General features: G+C 40.7%; 1 protein-coding gene across 1 annotated transcript; it reads left to right on the top strand.

Annotated features, from left to right (window-relative positions):
• The first annotated feature begins 3254 nt into the window (after positions 1 to 3254).
• sack1b (scaffolding CK1 anchoring protein B) lies at positions 3255 to 10467 on the top strand. Its single transcript, XM_006800738.3, has 5 exons — positions 3255 to 3399; positions 5243 to 5716; positions 6887 to 7051; positions 7536 to 7660; positions 8079 to 10467. The coding sequence occupies exons 2-5, from the start codon at positions 5267 to 5269 to the stop codon at positions 9973 to 9975; spliced, it is 2637 nt and encodes an 878-aa protein (XP_006800801.2). The 5' UTR covers positions 3255 to 3399; positions 5243 to 5266; the 3' UTR covers positions 9976 to 10467.
• The last annotated feature ends 1794 nt before the right edge of the window (positions 10468 to 12261 follow it).

A 12261-nucleotide genomic window follows, 5' to 3' on the forward strand; every position in this document is an offset into this window, starting at 1 on the left:
TTTCGCCGACCAATCAAAGGGTTGCCGATCAATGTTTCTACTATTGATGCATAGCCCCTTTTAAGCCACCCAGTGATCTCACATTACTTCATCCAGCTGTACTAATCATCAACAACAGGTGTGTTCGGAGAACCGGAATAGCGAGCTCAAAGTTGGCGCGATGATTTGATCTTGGATGTAGTAAGCGAGGTACGAAGAACGGACCCCTGGGCGCTTGGCCCCCCTACTGGCCAACAGAAAAAAAAATGTTAGGTTACAATGGCTCCACTTTTCAGTCTCTGAATCTTGAATTCCCATTTTTCATATACAGTCCACTTTAGTAGACTGTCTTACTGTTTGAGAACTTGGTTCATGGATGAAGTGGACGGTCGGTTAGCTTCTGCTAGGGCACAAGAAATGAGTATCAGCGTAACTTCAAAACTGAATTTTTAATATGTTGTGTTGAGCTGGCTTGATAAAAAGCTGGAGGGTGAACCACCTATCCACATCCTTGGCTGACTGCTGAATCATCAAGTCAGGACAGGAAAGTATGTATTTACCAACCACAGCAGATAATGAGTGACCATGAAGAACCTGACTACTGTTTTTCTGGATGCATTTCCGGCATCTGTGTTTTTCCATTTGTTACTTAAAGCTGTGGTTAGCCTGGCAGCAACGTTTGATTTGTGTGGGCTATTAACTAAAAATCCAAACCACTAAACAAGGTGTGATCAAGCTTCTGTACCGAAGCGGTGATATAACACTTCCTCCTGTGTTTAACAGATACAAATCCAGCATACATAATTACACCTGTAATTTACAACAGCTGAAACCTTTGATTTCACCTTGTATGTGAGGATACTTCTATACTGATTACACTGTAAACCATTCATTTAAATGTTTCAAGAGGAATGATTTAAGATTTAATTAGTTGTCTACTAAGCCTGCTGCTTAGTCTCTGTAGGAGATTTCTCAATATGGAAAACTACTCAAAACATTTTTTTTTACTCTCAAATACAAAAAGAGCAAAAAGCTATAGGAATGCAGCATGAGTTTTAAATGCTTCTAAGACTAATAAGTTCCTTCTTTATTGTGAGTGTACTCAGTGACAAGTTTCTTGCTTCAGCACTGATGTTTATCAAGACGTCAGAGCTGTAGTTAACTGATTACAGGCGCTGCACAGCGACATAACAACACACCACTTGCTCAGACTTGCCAGCAGGAGCTGAGAACAGCCTGAGGAACTGATCATGACTACAGGGATTGGGTGTCACAAAAGGTGACTCACAGGGAGGCCGATTGAGGAAAAGAAACTCCCTGCATACGTTACTTAATCCACACACACCCAGACTCAAGACAGAATAATGGTGCAGAGATTTTGTTCGTTGTGGTTTTACTTTTCAAGCGAAATACTGGAGAACTACCTGAGGTGTGTGAGCCCTTACCCAGGAGCAGAGTGTCGACACTGTATGTAACAATGCCATTTTTCCATGAGCAAACATTCCCATGAATCTTAGACCAGAGACAAGTAATTTGGAATAATGTAATGAGACAGAAGCTTTTTTAATCAAGACCCTCTTAAATAATCATCATATTATTGCTTTAATTTCTCAGCATTAGCTCAGTGAGACACATATATGTAAAAGAACTTGATTTTCATATCTTGGTCATATTATTAGGAACAGGTTACTTAAGACAGAATTGATTTACTGATTAAAAGAATGTGATGCACAGAAGAAAAAGAACTAGGCAAACTGATAAGCCATGGTACTCTTAACTAGTTGTGACTGACAGTGCTTTAGCACACTGTGAAAGTTAATTGATAGTTAATTGAAAGCAGAATAAGCAGTCGCTTAAATGATTTCACTCTGCTGGACCTGTAATAGTGTTTGTGGTTAATAATTATTTTGCATCTAAGAGAAAAAAAACATTTAGGATGCTGATAGGTTTTAGGAGTGCTGGTAGGCAGGTCATCTTTGGATGAGCCATTTTCCCCCATTTCCAGTCTTTGTGCTGTTGCAAGGATAATTCAAGCTATCTTTTGTGACTATCTGTTAAATCGATACCTCCTAAAATGTCAGACTGTTTTTTTTTTAACTTTCCCAGAGATTAAACAGACATCTTTTCAAACTGAGGCTGCAGGGAGTGGACTGGAGGGGAGTCTGTTTCTCTAGGCACAGGCTTAATGGTTATTTCAGTGGGTGTCCTGTGGTGTTAGTTAATCAATTGTTGTTAAAGTCCTCTGCATGATATATAAACCTGAACTGGCCTGAAAAATGCTTTGAGTGCTTTGAGGCTAATGGCATTTGGATACACCGAGACAGGGAGGTTAGAACACTGTTCTTGTCACACTTGGTCATTTCAGTTTAATAGTCAGCAAATAAAGTAATCAAACTGAAATTCAGGTCGTCCCTAATCCATGATAACACACTGTATACTGTAAACAGACGTGCAACAGAGAAGACATTTGTCTCAGTCTGACACACACTTGGGTTCTGTAAATGTAAATGTTTGTGCAACAAACATCTTTTATGGATGTCTTGTTTATGTTAGACACATTATTTCGCAGTCACCCAGCCCTTGAACAAAGTTGGCTGTTTGTGTTGTTGTCCTTTAGACTCGTTTGCATCAGGTAAAATGCTTTAAGATAAGATAAGATAAGATAACCTTTATTAGTCCCACACGTGAGAAATTTGTTTTGTCACAGCAGGAAGTGGACAGTGCAAAAGTTATGAAGCAAAAATTAGAATACAAGTGTTTAGTGATTAAGGCTTTGTTACCCAATAGCCCCTTTTTCATTACCAATTGAGTGCTGACCAAAAAGGACAAGGAATGTGACTTGTGTCAGCAAAATAAGTTTGGGCAGCTCCACCCTGACATTTCAGCCACAGAGGTTGAGATAATGAGTAATCTTTCTGGTTTGAGTTCACATGGGTTTGTAGGAGTCATCTGTGTGAAGACACTGCAAATGTTTTATTTGATTTGTGTTTTAAACCAACATTCCTTGCCGTACATGACAATAAATAGAGTCACACTCCAAAATTCAAATGTATTGTCTTTGAGAAGTGCTGCGCCACTATTCCCGATGTATTAACAAAGCCTCTTTGTGTCCGTCAATATGCTCGATTTTCATCATTCTGAACTTTGTACCCAAATACAGAAGGGGAGTGGCTTTAGGTCTGAAACAGGTTTATGACTCCCTGTGAGCAAGTTTCGAGTCTGATAATTTGCATGTCAGAACTGGAATCCACACCCTCAACCTGCAGACTGCTTATCATGTTGAGACACCTCTGCTTCTTTGTCTTTTTCAGTAGGCACACATGAGTCTCAGAACATTGAACATAAGTTGAAAGTATGTAAATGTAAGCGGGATATTCTGGGAGCAGTCAAGAGGATTTTCACAGAGTCAGGAATCTAAATGTAAGTCACTGTTATTGAGTATAAGATAACATTGTTGTGACTAGCTCACTCAGCTTTTGAAGCCGCTGAGAGACATTCAGCGAGCGGCTGTAAGAATATCAAATGCCTCACTTTCAAATGTATGAACACTGGGAGATTTATGAATAAATGTAAATAGAAAAAACAAGCCGTTGTTATGAGGTGTGTGTCCTATGATTAAACGCGTTGCGATAACAGCTGCTCAGCCTTTTGACATTACTGTTTACCAGAAAAGCAGCACAACCAAGCCACACACTTGAAGGAGCTTTGATAACTGAGATCTAACTCAAAATGTAAATAACTGCGCATATATAAAATCTGAATGTACAAGAAAGCTGAAAAGGTACCTGAAAACAGGTATAAGAAACAGCTGTACTTAAGGTGATCTATATGTTGGCAATGGTTCATGCTCTGCAGCAAAGTCGGCAGTGAAAGTAAAATTTCCACTCACACTTTCCCATAGAGGAAAGTAAAAGACTATAGGGCAAGTGCAAATTTGACTCTACGCTCTCTACACTTAGCCAACATTAATGTGAAACTAGAGTGAAAAGCTTGAATGTTTAAACTGTAACACTCGTTTGTTCAGCCGACATGTGTTTGCATTAATCTGGTGAGACCTGATTGGACATATAATGTCAAATATAACAGGGAAGCACCTGGATCACCGAATTAATGAAAACCGTGGGCTTTAAAGGCTACAGTGTTTTTTTTAATTTCCTGTTGTCCAGTACTAATATTAACAGTGGCAATAGCTTTAAGCTGTCAATCTGTCAATCTAAACTCTAAAGGGGCAAAAGGGCACCCCAGTTTGAAGCGATTCACATTTAAACATGGAAGGAGCAGATATGGTGTTCAGTATTTCAAAACAGCTTTCAAAACCAAAATAAGTGTAAAACACAGACTGGATTTACCAGAGTACATTAAAAACCACTTAAAATATAAATCTACTGACAGCAAATTATCAAGTAGTTCCTGGTTCAGCAATTTTATTTTGTGTTATTTATATAACATGGGCATGGTGAAGCATGAGATATTTACCACCCTCTTCTCAAGTAATTTATCATATCTTATTATTGAGTGTTACTGAGGAAATGCTGGTTAGCTAATCAGTAAACAGCTCTTTGTACAGCCCCTGATTTCTTTTTCTAGTGGTGAGCTCACCTTAATGTCAGGTGAAAAACAACTACACCTTTCTAACCATCCAAGCATGCTGGGTTTTCACGTTGATAAAAGTGACAGAAGTGAAAACAGGTTGGTTTTATTTACATTTCAACTGTACAGTGGAAATCCCTTGATGTGAATTTTTAAGTCTTTCAGGTTTCGAAACAGCGCTGTAAAAAAACGAATTATGTTGTTGAGACAAACTGAAATACTTTCGCCGATTAGGCCTGTACACGCCATTAAAACGAAACATGTGTTGACCAGGACTATAGCTCACCTGGTTGAGAAGGCGATCCATATGCTGAGGTCTCCATCAGAGGCTCGGGTTAGAGTCTGCTCTCCTGTCTGTAATATGTTATGTAATAAGGCCTGGCAAATGCCTAAAATACATCTTTAAAAATGCCTTTTAATATCTTCATCACCTCATAAACTATCTAGAACATTAAATAATTTACTGCTTTATATAAGAACACTGCCTTTAATGTACTCTTTGACCTTTCCATGCAAACTGTAGTATAGTTTAATACTAACAACTTTCCGCGTACTGCATTACAGTTTACCTTTCCTCATTAGGGTTGCCATGAGTCAACATGTTCCACCTTGTTGCACTGTTTGCTCTCTGATCCTCTAACATTATGTCATTGATTTTCATTATCTAATACAGGTCCTACTGAAAAAGTCTGGAGCCATGGAATGTCCAGAGTTTTCCCAGTTGTCCTCCTTGCGAGGTGAATTTAAATCAGAGGATTTCATTCAGCCTCACTATAAGGAGTCGTATCGGCTGGCAATTGATCGCTTGGTGAATGGCGGCAGAGACAGTTACCAGGAGTTCTTAAAAGGAGAACGGCTCGGGAGCTTTCTCTCCGAAGATGAGATCCTATTCATCACTGGAAATGCAGAACCGCTCCCACCTCAAACCCAAACCGAGGAAATCAAAGATCCCTTGGATACCAAATCATCCTCTGGGACATATTGGCCCATGCACTCAGATGTGGAAACGCCAAATCTGGACTTAGGGTGGCCGGAGGTTTTGCATGAAATGTTACAGACTAATATAGATCTGCTCTTTCATCCACCGAGACTAAACAGCCCAACGATTAAAGAAGTCATCCGGAAGCACATTCAGGATGCAAGACAGGTAATCAGAGCTACCAGCAACAATGGACTGAGATATGCGGGCACGCATTGATCACAAAAGCATGTCAGAAGCACCTTTCTCCTTCAGGGAAAAGGAGTGTCTGCTGGGGCCAAAATCTGGTTCTGCAACTCATCATCATGAGAAATGAGTGTGTGAGCTATTTTTATAGTAATTTCCATTACTGCATTATAAGAAGCAGTTTACACCTCAGTAAACAGCCTGTGTCAGTTTTGCGTAGTGGACAATTGCTTTTTTGAAACTCTGAGCTGGCTGTTAATTAAAGCAGCATGTTCACCAGAAAATGGCAGGAAAGTATCAACATAAGTGCATCAGACTGTTTCCTAAAGCTCACAAAGCGCTAAAGAAACCACCCCCTCAGTTCTCATGCTCGTGAAGTGTAAAGAAAACGGAACTGGAATAAATCTTTAATGAGACACAGCAGCTGCACTGTCTCAAGCCTGTCCAGACAGCAACTTTTAATTTTTAAATAGTGCATATATGAAAATGCATTGGAGATCACACACAGTCCAGGCACAATATGTATTAAAGTAACACTCAGTAAAGTCACACATAGGTTCATTACATGCTGCAGTAACACAGTGTGATAGTGCTATTTTCAAAGCGTCCAGGATTTTCACCATCTGCATTATCATTAGGAACCTTTTATGTACACTTACTGAACCTGAAGTGAAATTAAAGAACGAAGCAAAAGGGCTCTAGTTTGGTCCCACTCACAAAAATGTTCCAGGAGTGACTGAAATGGATTTGAGATCAATGGATGGCAGTGGCTCAGGGGGGTGGCTGTGGCTCAGGAGATACTGAATCCCAAGTTGCCCCTGATGCATCCATTGGAGTGTGAGTGTGTGCATGACTGTTAGACAAAGTGCTTAGGTATAGAAAAAGTGCCTGTGTGAATGTGCATGTGATTGGGTAAACAAGACTTGTGGTAAAAGGTGCTTTGAGTGCTCCAAACATTTAAATGTATTGATTATAGATAAGCACATGTAGGCGTTTATCGTGTCCCTTTTTCTTCTTTATCGATCAGCATGGAATCATGTCGGAGACTTTCTTCATAAGTGATTATTCAGAGTCTAATTTATGGCAATTTATCATTTATGAGCTTGCAGATGTCAGATTGATTTACTATTCACTGTTGATTTGTCCTTGCAGGTCATTGCCATTGTAATGGACGTGTTTACTGATGTGGATATATTCAAAGAAGCCGTCGACGCTTCAATACGGGGAGTCCCGGTTTATGTGCTTTTGGATGATTACCATTTGAAAAGTTTCCTGACAATGGCTGAAAATCAAGATGTGAAACTCCAACAACTGAGAGTAAGTTTAGGATGGAATGGATTTATTTGATGTTTTGGTTGTGCATGGATTCTTGCATGTAAATATAATCTTCCCAGGCTTAAAATGTTTTTAAAGTTCACAGTAAGATAGTTCAAAAAATTGTGTTTATTGCCTTATGCAAAGTAACAAATTACCTTTTTTTAAAAAAAATAAACCTTAACTTTTAAGTGTTAAATTATTAGTAAATCTGGTTACTCCTGTTTTTGGGTGGAGTTGTAATTACTGGTGAGAGATTACAACGACTCAAACACACCTACAAAGTTCCTTTTAAATAGATATTACATGCCAACAGCAACAACAACAACTCGAGGATTCGACAAATAATTCGGAATGATTCTGTACAATATGCATGCTTGTATCACATATTTATTTCCTCTTTGACATATTATTACCACTTGTAAAACAGGTGGTAAGACAGTCATACATATGTTCTGACACTCTCCTTTCATTGCTCTGATTGCAGAACATGAGGGTGCGCACCGTGAAAGGTCAGGATTACCGCTGTCGATCAGGAGCTAAATTTCATGGTGCAATGGAGCAGAAGTTTCTTTTAGCTGACTGTCACACAGCAATTTACGGCTCATACAGGTAAACAAAACTGCAATACAACCGGAGCTGTGGTTGAGACCACTGAGGTGCATACAAAAAGCTTTCAGCACTATATTTGTTCTGGCTCTTTACAAAATTTCTGTCACAGTTAGTATTTATTATTTGTTTCAGCTTTTTGCTGTTTACTAATGTGAAAGGCTTGTAGAAACTGTGACTGCACTTATAGTGAAAAAAAGTTTCAGTATACCAGGTGTTGTAAATGTATTGTACTAGTGTACTAGTACTAGTGTACTTAGAGTCTGTAAGTGCAAACCTTTAAGAGAAAGGTTTTCATTTAAAGTGAAAGCCTTTCAGTTTGAGACTAACAACTATTTGAGGATAACAAATCTAAGCTGTAAACCAAGGGAAACAAATCAAAATACAGTTTTTATACAAGTATTTTCCTGTTTGTTTACAGTTTTACCTGGTCATTTGAGAAGATCAATCTGAGCATGGTTCAGATCATCACAGGACATCTGGTGAAGTCCTACGATGAGGAGTTTCGAACCCTCTATGCCCGATCGATCGTGCCACCTGAACTGTGTCCTCCAGAGGGTTTGCTCCAACGAAATGGGTCACTTGGGCAACAGATTTTACCAAACTGTCATTCTGCTCCAAATCTTCAGCGGAGGGACATGTTGAGGCAAAGTCTGGACACAGTCTATCGGAAGACTCGTGAGAGGAACCTCGGTCCAAGAGATTATGAAGAGAGGCTGTTTGAAGAGGAAGATTACAAACTTAGACCCTTGATGGAAAATGGCATTGGTGTTCAGGAATTTCAATCGGTGGAGGAGATGAACTTCTTCAAAAGGCACAGCTATGCTGGAGAGAGACAAGATGGACACGAATCCATCCCACAGAACATCAGGCCTAAAGGGAGCAACTGGAATATCTCTAGAGATGGAGCAAACAACTATGCTATGAATAATTATTTACAAGTGCCACAGATACACAGAAGTCACAATTTGCAGTCTTACAATGGAAATGACAAACGAGTTCTATCCAAGCAGCAGAACATTCCAACATTGGAGAATATGTCCAAGTCCTATATGCGTACATTGAGGATCGAGTCATATCTTAATAACCCTGATGTCCCATTTGGGGACTCTTGTGACTATTTAGACCAGTTTGAACAACTGGACAAAGCTAGCCCGTTCATGCAGGGAGGGATGAGGTCCTCTCTTGCTCTCAGGCCAACCGTACAAGAACAAATGGAGGCAAACAGATATCTACATACTTCTAGTAGTCTTAGCCCCACAAAAAACAGTCATTTACACTACTCATCCATGCAATGGACTCCAACAGGAGCAGGCTATGATACAGGTAGAAACCCTTATCATTCATATGCCAACCTGAGCCGAGCTAAAGACAGGCAAATAATCACAAACCCTAACATTTTCAGTGACAACTGGGTCAAAAGGCACAGTGTGGCAGATCCGAGATCAAGCACACATGAATCATCAAATCACATGTACAATGCTTTTGTAAGGATGCAAGAAGGCCAAAGTGAAGCAGCAATGACTGCACTGAATGGAGGACATGGGTCAAATCTAAATGAAGATCAGAGATCTGTCTCCCATTATGATGTCAAGAGCATGACAAGCACAAAGAGTCCCAGTGGCCCCATTTGGCAGGAGCCACCGGCCCGGGCTTTGTCAGCAGCAGCCCTGGATGTGAAAAGCAAGGATTTGACTGATAAATCTAACCGCACGGGCGCTAAGAAAATCACATCTTTGCTGAACATACAAGAGAAAAAAGAGAATTCAACTAGGAACTCAAAAACACCAAGTCTCACGTCAGCGGACAGCTCAGACACTCTGACTGCTGAGGATGAGGAGAAAACATCAGTTATAGAACAAAAACATCTCCCAAGCAGAAGCATTTCTCTCAGTTACTCCTCAGAGCGCCAGAGGAACAACGTGGAGGGCATAAAATCTTTAAAATCACGATTCCAAGCTGAGAAAGAACAACAACCTCCGCAGAGCGCTCTCTCCAAAACCACCACACGGAAGAAACCCAGCATTTTTGACAAAAACACAAGGCCTGGATTTCACTCAAGCAGCTGGAGCAAAGACAGAGGAGCTGAGAATCGCCTGTCGAGCAGATTTGAGCCTTTCGTCTCATTGGAAAAGAAAACCTCTCTGCGCACTCCGCACAGCTTCAGAATCAAACCGTCCCAGGAGAAGTCCAAAAGCCTTCCAAAAGGCGAGGCAGCTATTGAACTCAACAGCACTCAGGCTGCCCGTGGACATCATGAAAACAAGCTGGAGAAATTCTTTCAAAGAGTGGGAAATTTTATACACAAGAACAAGTAGTGACAAGTGTCTTAGCATTACGCACACTCTTCACAGGTCAATAACTACTAATGCACATGTGATGGGTAATGTTTATACATGTAGCTTTGCACTTTGCTGCGTTAAGAAAATGTTTTGGCAAACAGAGTTTACGTTTTTACTGGTTTATAGGTGCACTGATGGATGCCATATATTGGCAATCTGGAAATACAATTGTCAAGCTGCTTTTGTGTCTTTCTTCTACTTGAACTTCCTAACAAATTCACTGTCAGAATGTGTTTGGGGATGCGTACCTTTTTGTTGTTTCAAAATGTCACAAAAGTATAAAATGTATTGCTGCAAGTGCATACACATACCAAGGTGCTGTTACTACTGCCAAAGCCACATGAATGTTGACGGATAAGTTACAGAATAAACATTGCAAATACTACAGGTGTCCAAGATAAGATATGATGGAGCACATCCTGTGTCAGACAGGTTTTGCCGAATGCTGGGAGGGTGCAATACTTCTGTAAAACATGTGCTGTATTTTCTTAATAAAAATTTGCATCACTTTTAATATATTGTATTCAGGAAAATGAAGAACACTTTCTTTATTTACTCATTGCTTTTAAGAGAGTCATCATAAGAGTTTGTTTTAATTCATGGGTTTTGTGCCTTAAGTCAAAAGTCAATGTCCCACACTTGACTCAAGGTGCAAGCCTGTCTCTAGGCAATATGTTCATATATTCTTCATCCTGGCGTTGTTCCCACTGGTGCAGGGTCCGCTCTTCGGCAAAGGTTTCTCCATTTGGTTCTGTCCAAGGCGTCCTCAGGTGATGTGTTGATGGTCTTAATGTCCTCCTTAATTTTGTCCATCCACCGTTTCTTCAGTCTGCCTTGAGGCCGGCATTTTTCTGGGTCGATCATCATTGCCGTTTTTGCTACAGAGTTCTCATCGCTTCGAATCACGTGTCCATACCACCTCCGGCAGGACTTGAGCATCTTTTCCTTAATTGGGGCTACACCTAGTCGCTTCCGTATGTCTTTGTTCGTAACACGGTCCCGTCTTGTAATTCCCAGGCTCCATCGGAGCATGCGCATCTCCATGGGCCTGTTCATGTGTGGTCAATGCGGGCCAACATGCGGAACCATACAGGGCTACTGGGCGGACCACCGCTTTGTAGATTTTTCCCTTGAGTCGATCTGGCATTCTTCTGTCGCAAAGGACACCAGTGACCTGTCGCCATTTTAACCAGGCTGCATTTATTCGTGCTCGGACATTGGAGGTTATTTCCATGACTGAGAAATATAACCTTGAAGAAGGTTGAAGAAGACCGCTACTTGGACTGAGCCCAAGTAGCGGTCTTCTTCAACTCTTCATTGTCAATTATGATGGTGCCATCAGTTTGGGGGCCTCCGTCCAGGTATTCGGTCTTTTTTTCGTATTGAGCCGCATACCGTATTCATCGAGCCGGGTCTTCCAGAGTTGTGTCATCGTTTGGGTCTCTTCTCTGTCTTTGCTGGCGAGAAATACGTCATCGGCAAAGAGGAGAGACCATGGATGAGGTAACTGGAGGTTGGCCGTGATGGTATCCATATGAAGAGGAGGGGTGACAGAGCTGACCCTTGGTGGACCCCAACTCTAACTGGGAAGGGAGGTGATAGTCCAGCGGCGCATCGGACTGAACTGGTGGCGTTGTCGTAGAGGAGCTGTATCCATTTGATGTACGCTTAGGGAGTGCCATATGAGGTAATGGGGTACCCTGTCGAAAGCCTTTTCAAGGTCTAGGAAGGCAATATGGAGCGGGCGGCATGTATGGCGTCAGTTGTTCCACATCCCTTTACGAAACCGCATTGGTTGGGGGTTGTGATGTTGACAATTTCCCAAAGACGTGTATCGATGACTCTTTCGAATATTTTCGGCGTGTGACATAGTAGGCGGATAGGACGAAAATTTGAGCATTCGGCTACATCCCCTTTGTTCTTCCATATGGGTATGGTAATGCTGGTCATCCAGACCGTTGTTCGTATGTTCGTATATTACTACATTGATTTCCTAATTTGATTGTGTTGACACACAAACACTGGCGCTGTACTCTATGCTATGAGTGCTTGGGGCTGGTGGGGAGCACACCACATGAGTTATTGTGTATTCAATCAGACCACAATCTTTTTTTTTTTTTTTTTTTTTAAACGTATGTTTATTTGTTTTTTCAACAGTATCAACACCAACATAAAATGAACGTATGGCAGTCATTAAAATAATAATAATAACAACACTAATAATAATAATAATAATAATATTAATAGTAATAACGATAATTG

The sequence above is a fragment of the Neolamprologus brichardi genome, chromosome 13 (genome assembly GCF_056152115.1).
Source record: "Neolamprologus brichardi isolate AB-2024 chromosome 13, ASM5615211v1, whole genome shotgun sequence".
In the NCBI taxonomy this organism is placed as follows: domain Eukaryota; kingdom Metazoa; phylum Chordata; class Actinopteri; order Cichliformes; family Cichlidae; genus Neolamprologus; species Neolamprologus brichardi.

Excerpts from the sequence above, each read along its gene's own strand:
- sack1b (XM_006800738.3), top strand. The coding sequence starts at position 5,267 with ATGGAATGTCCAGAGTTTTCCCAGTTGTCCTCCTTGCGAGGTGAATTT. Across the intron at positions 5,717-6,886 it reads ACATTCAGGATGCAAGACAG|GTCATTGCCATTGTAATGGA; the intron begins GTAATCAGAGCT and ends TTGTCCTTGCAG. Across the intron at positions 7,661-8,078 it reads GCAATTTACGGCTCATACAG|TTTTACCTGGTCATTTGAGA; the intron begins GTAAACAAAACT and ends GTTTGTTTACAG.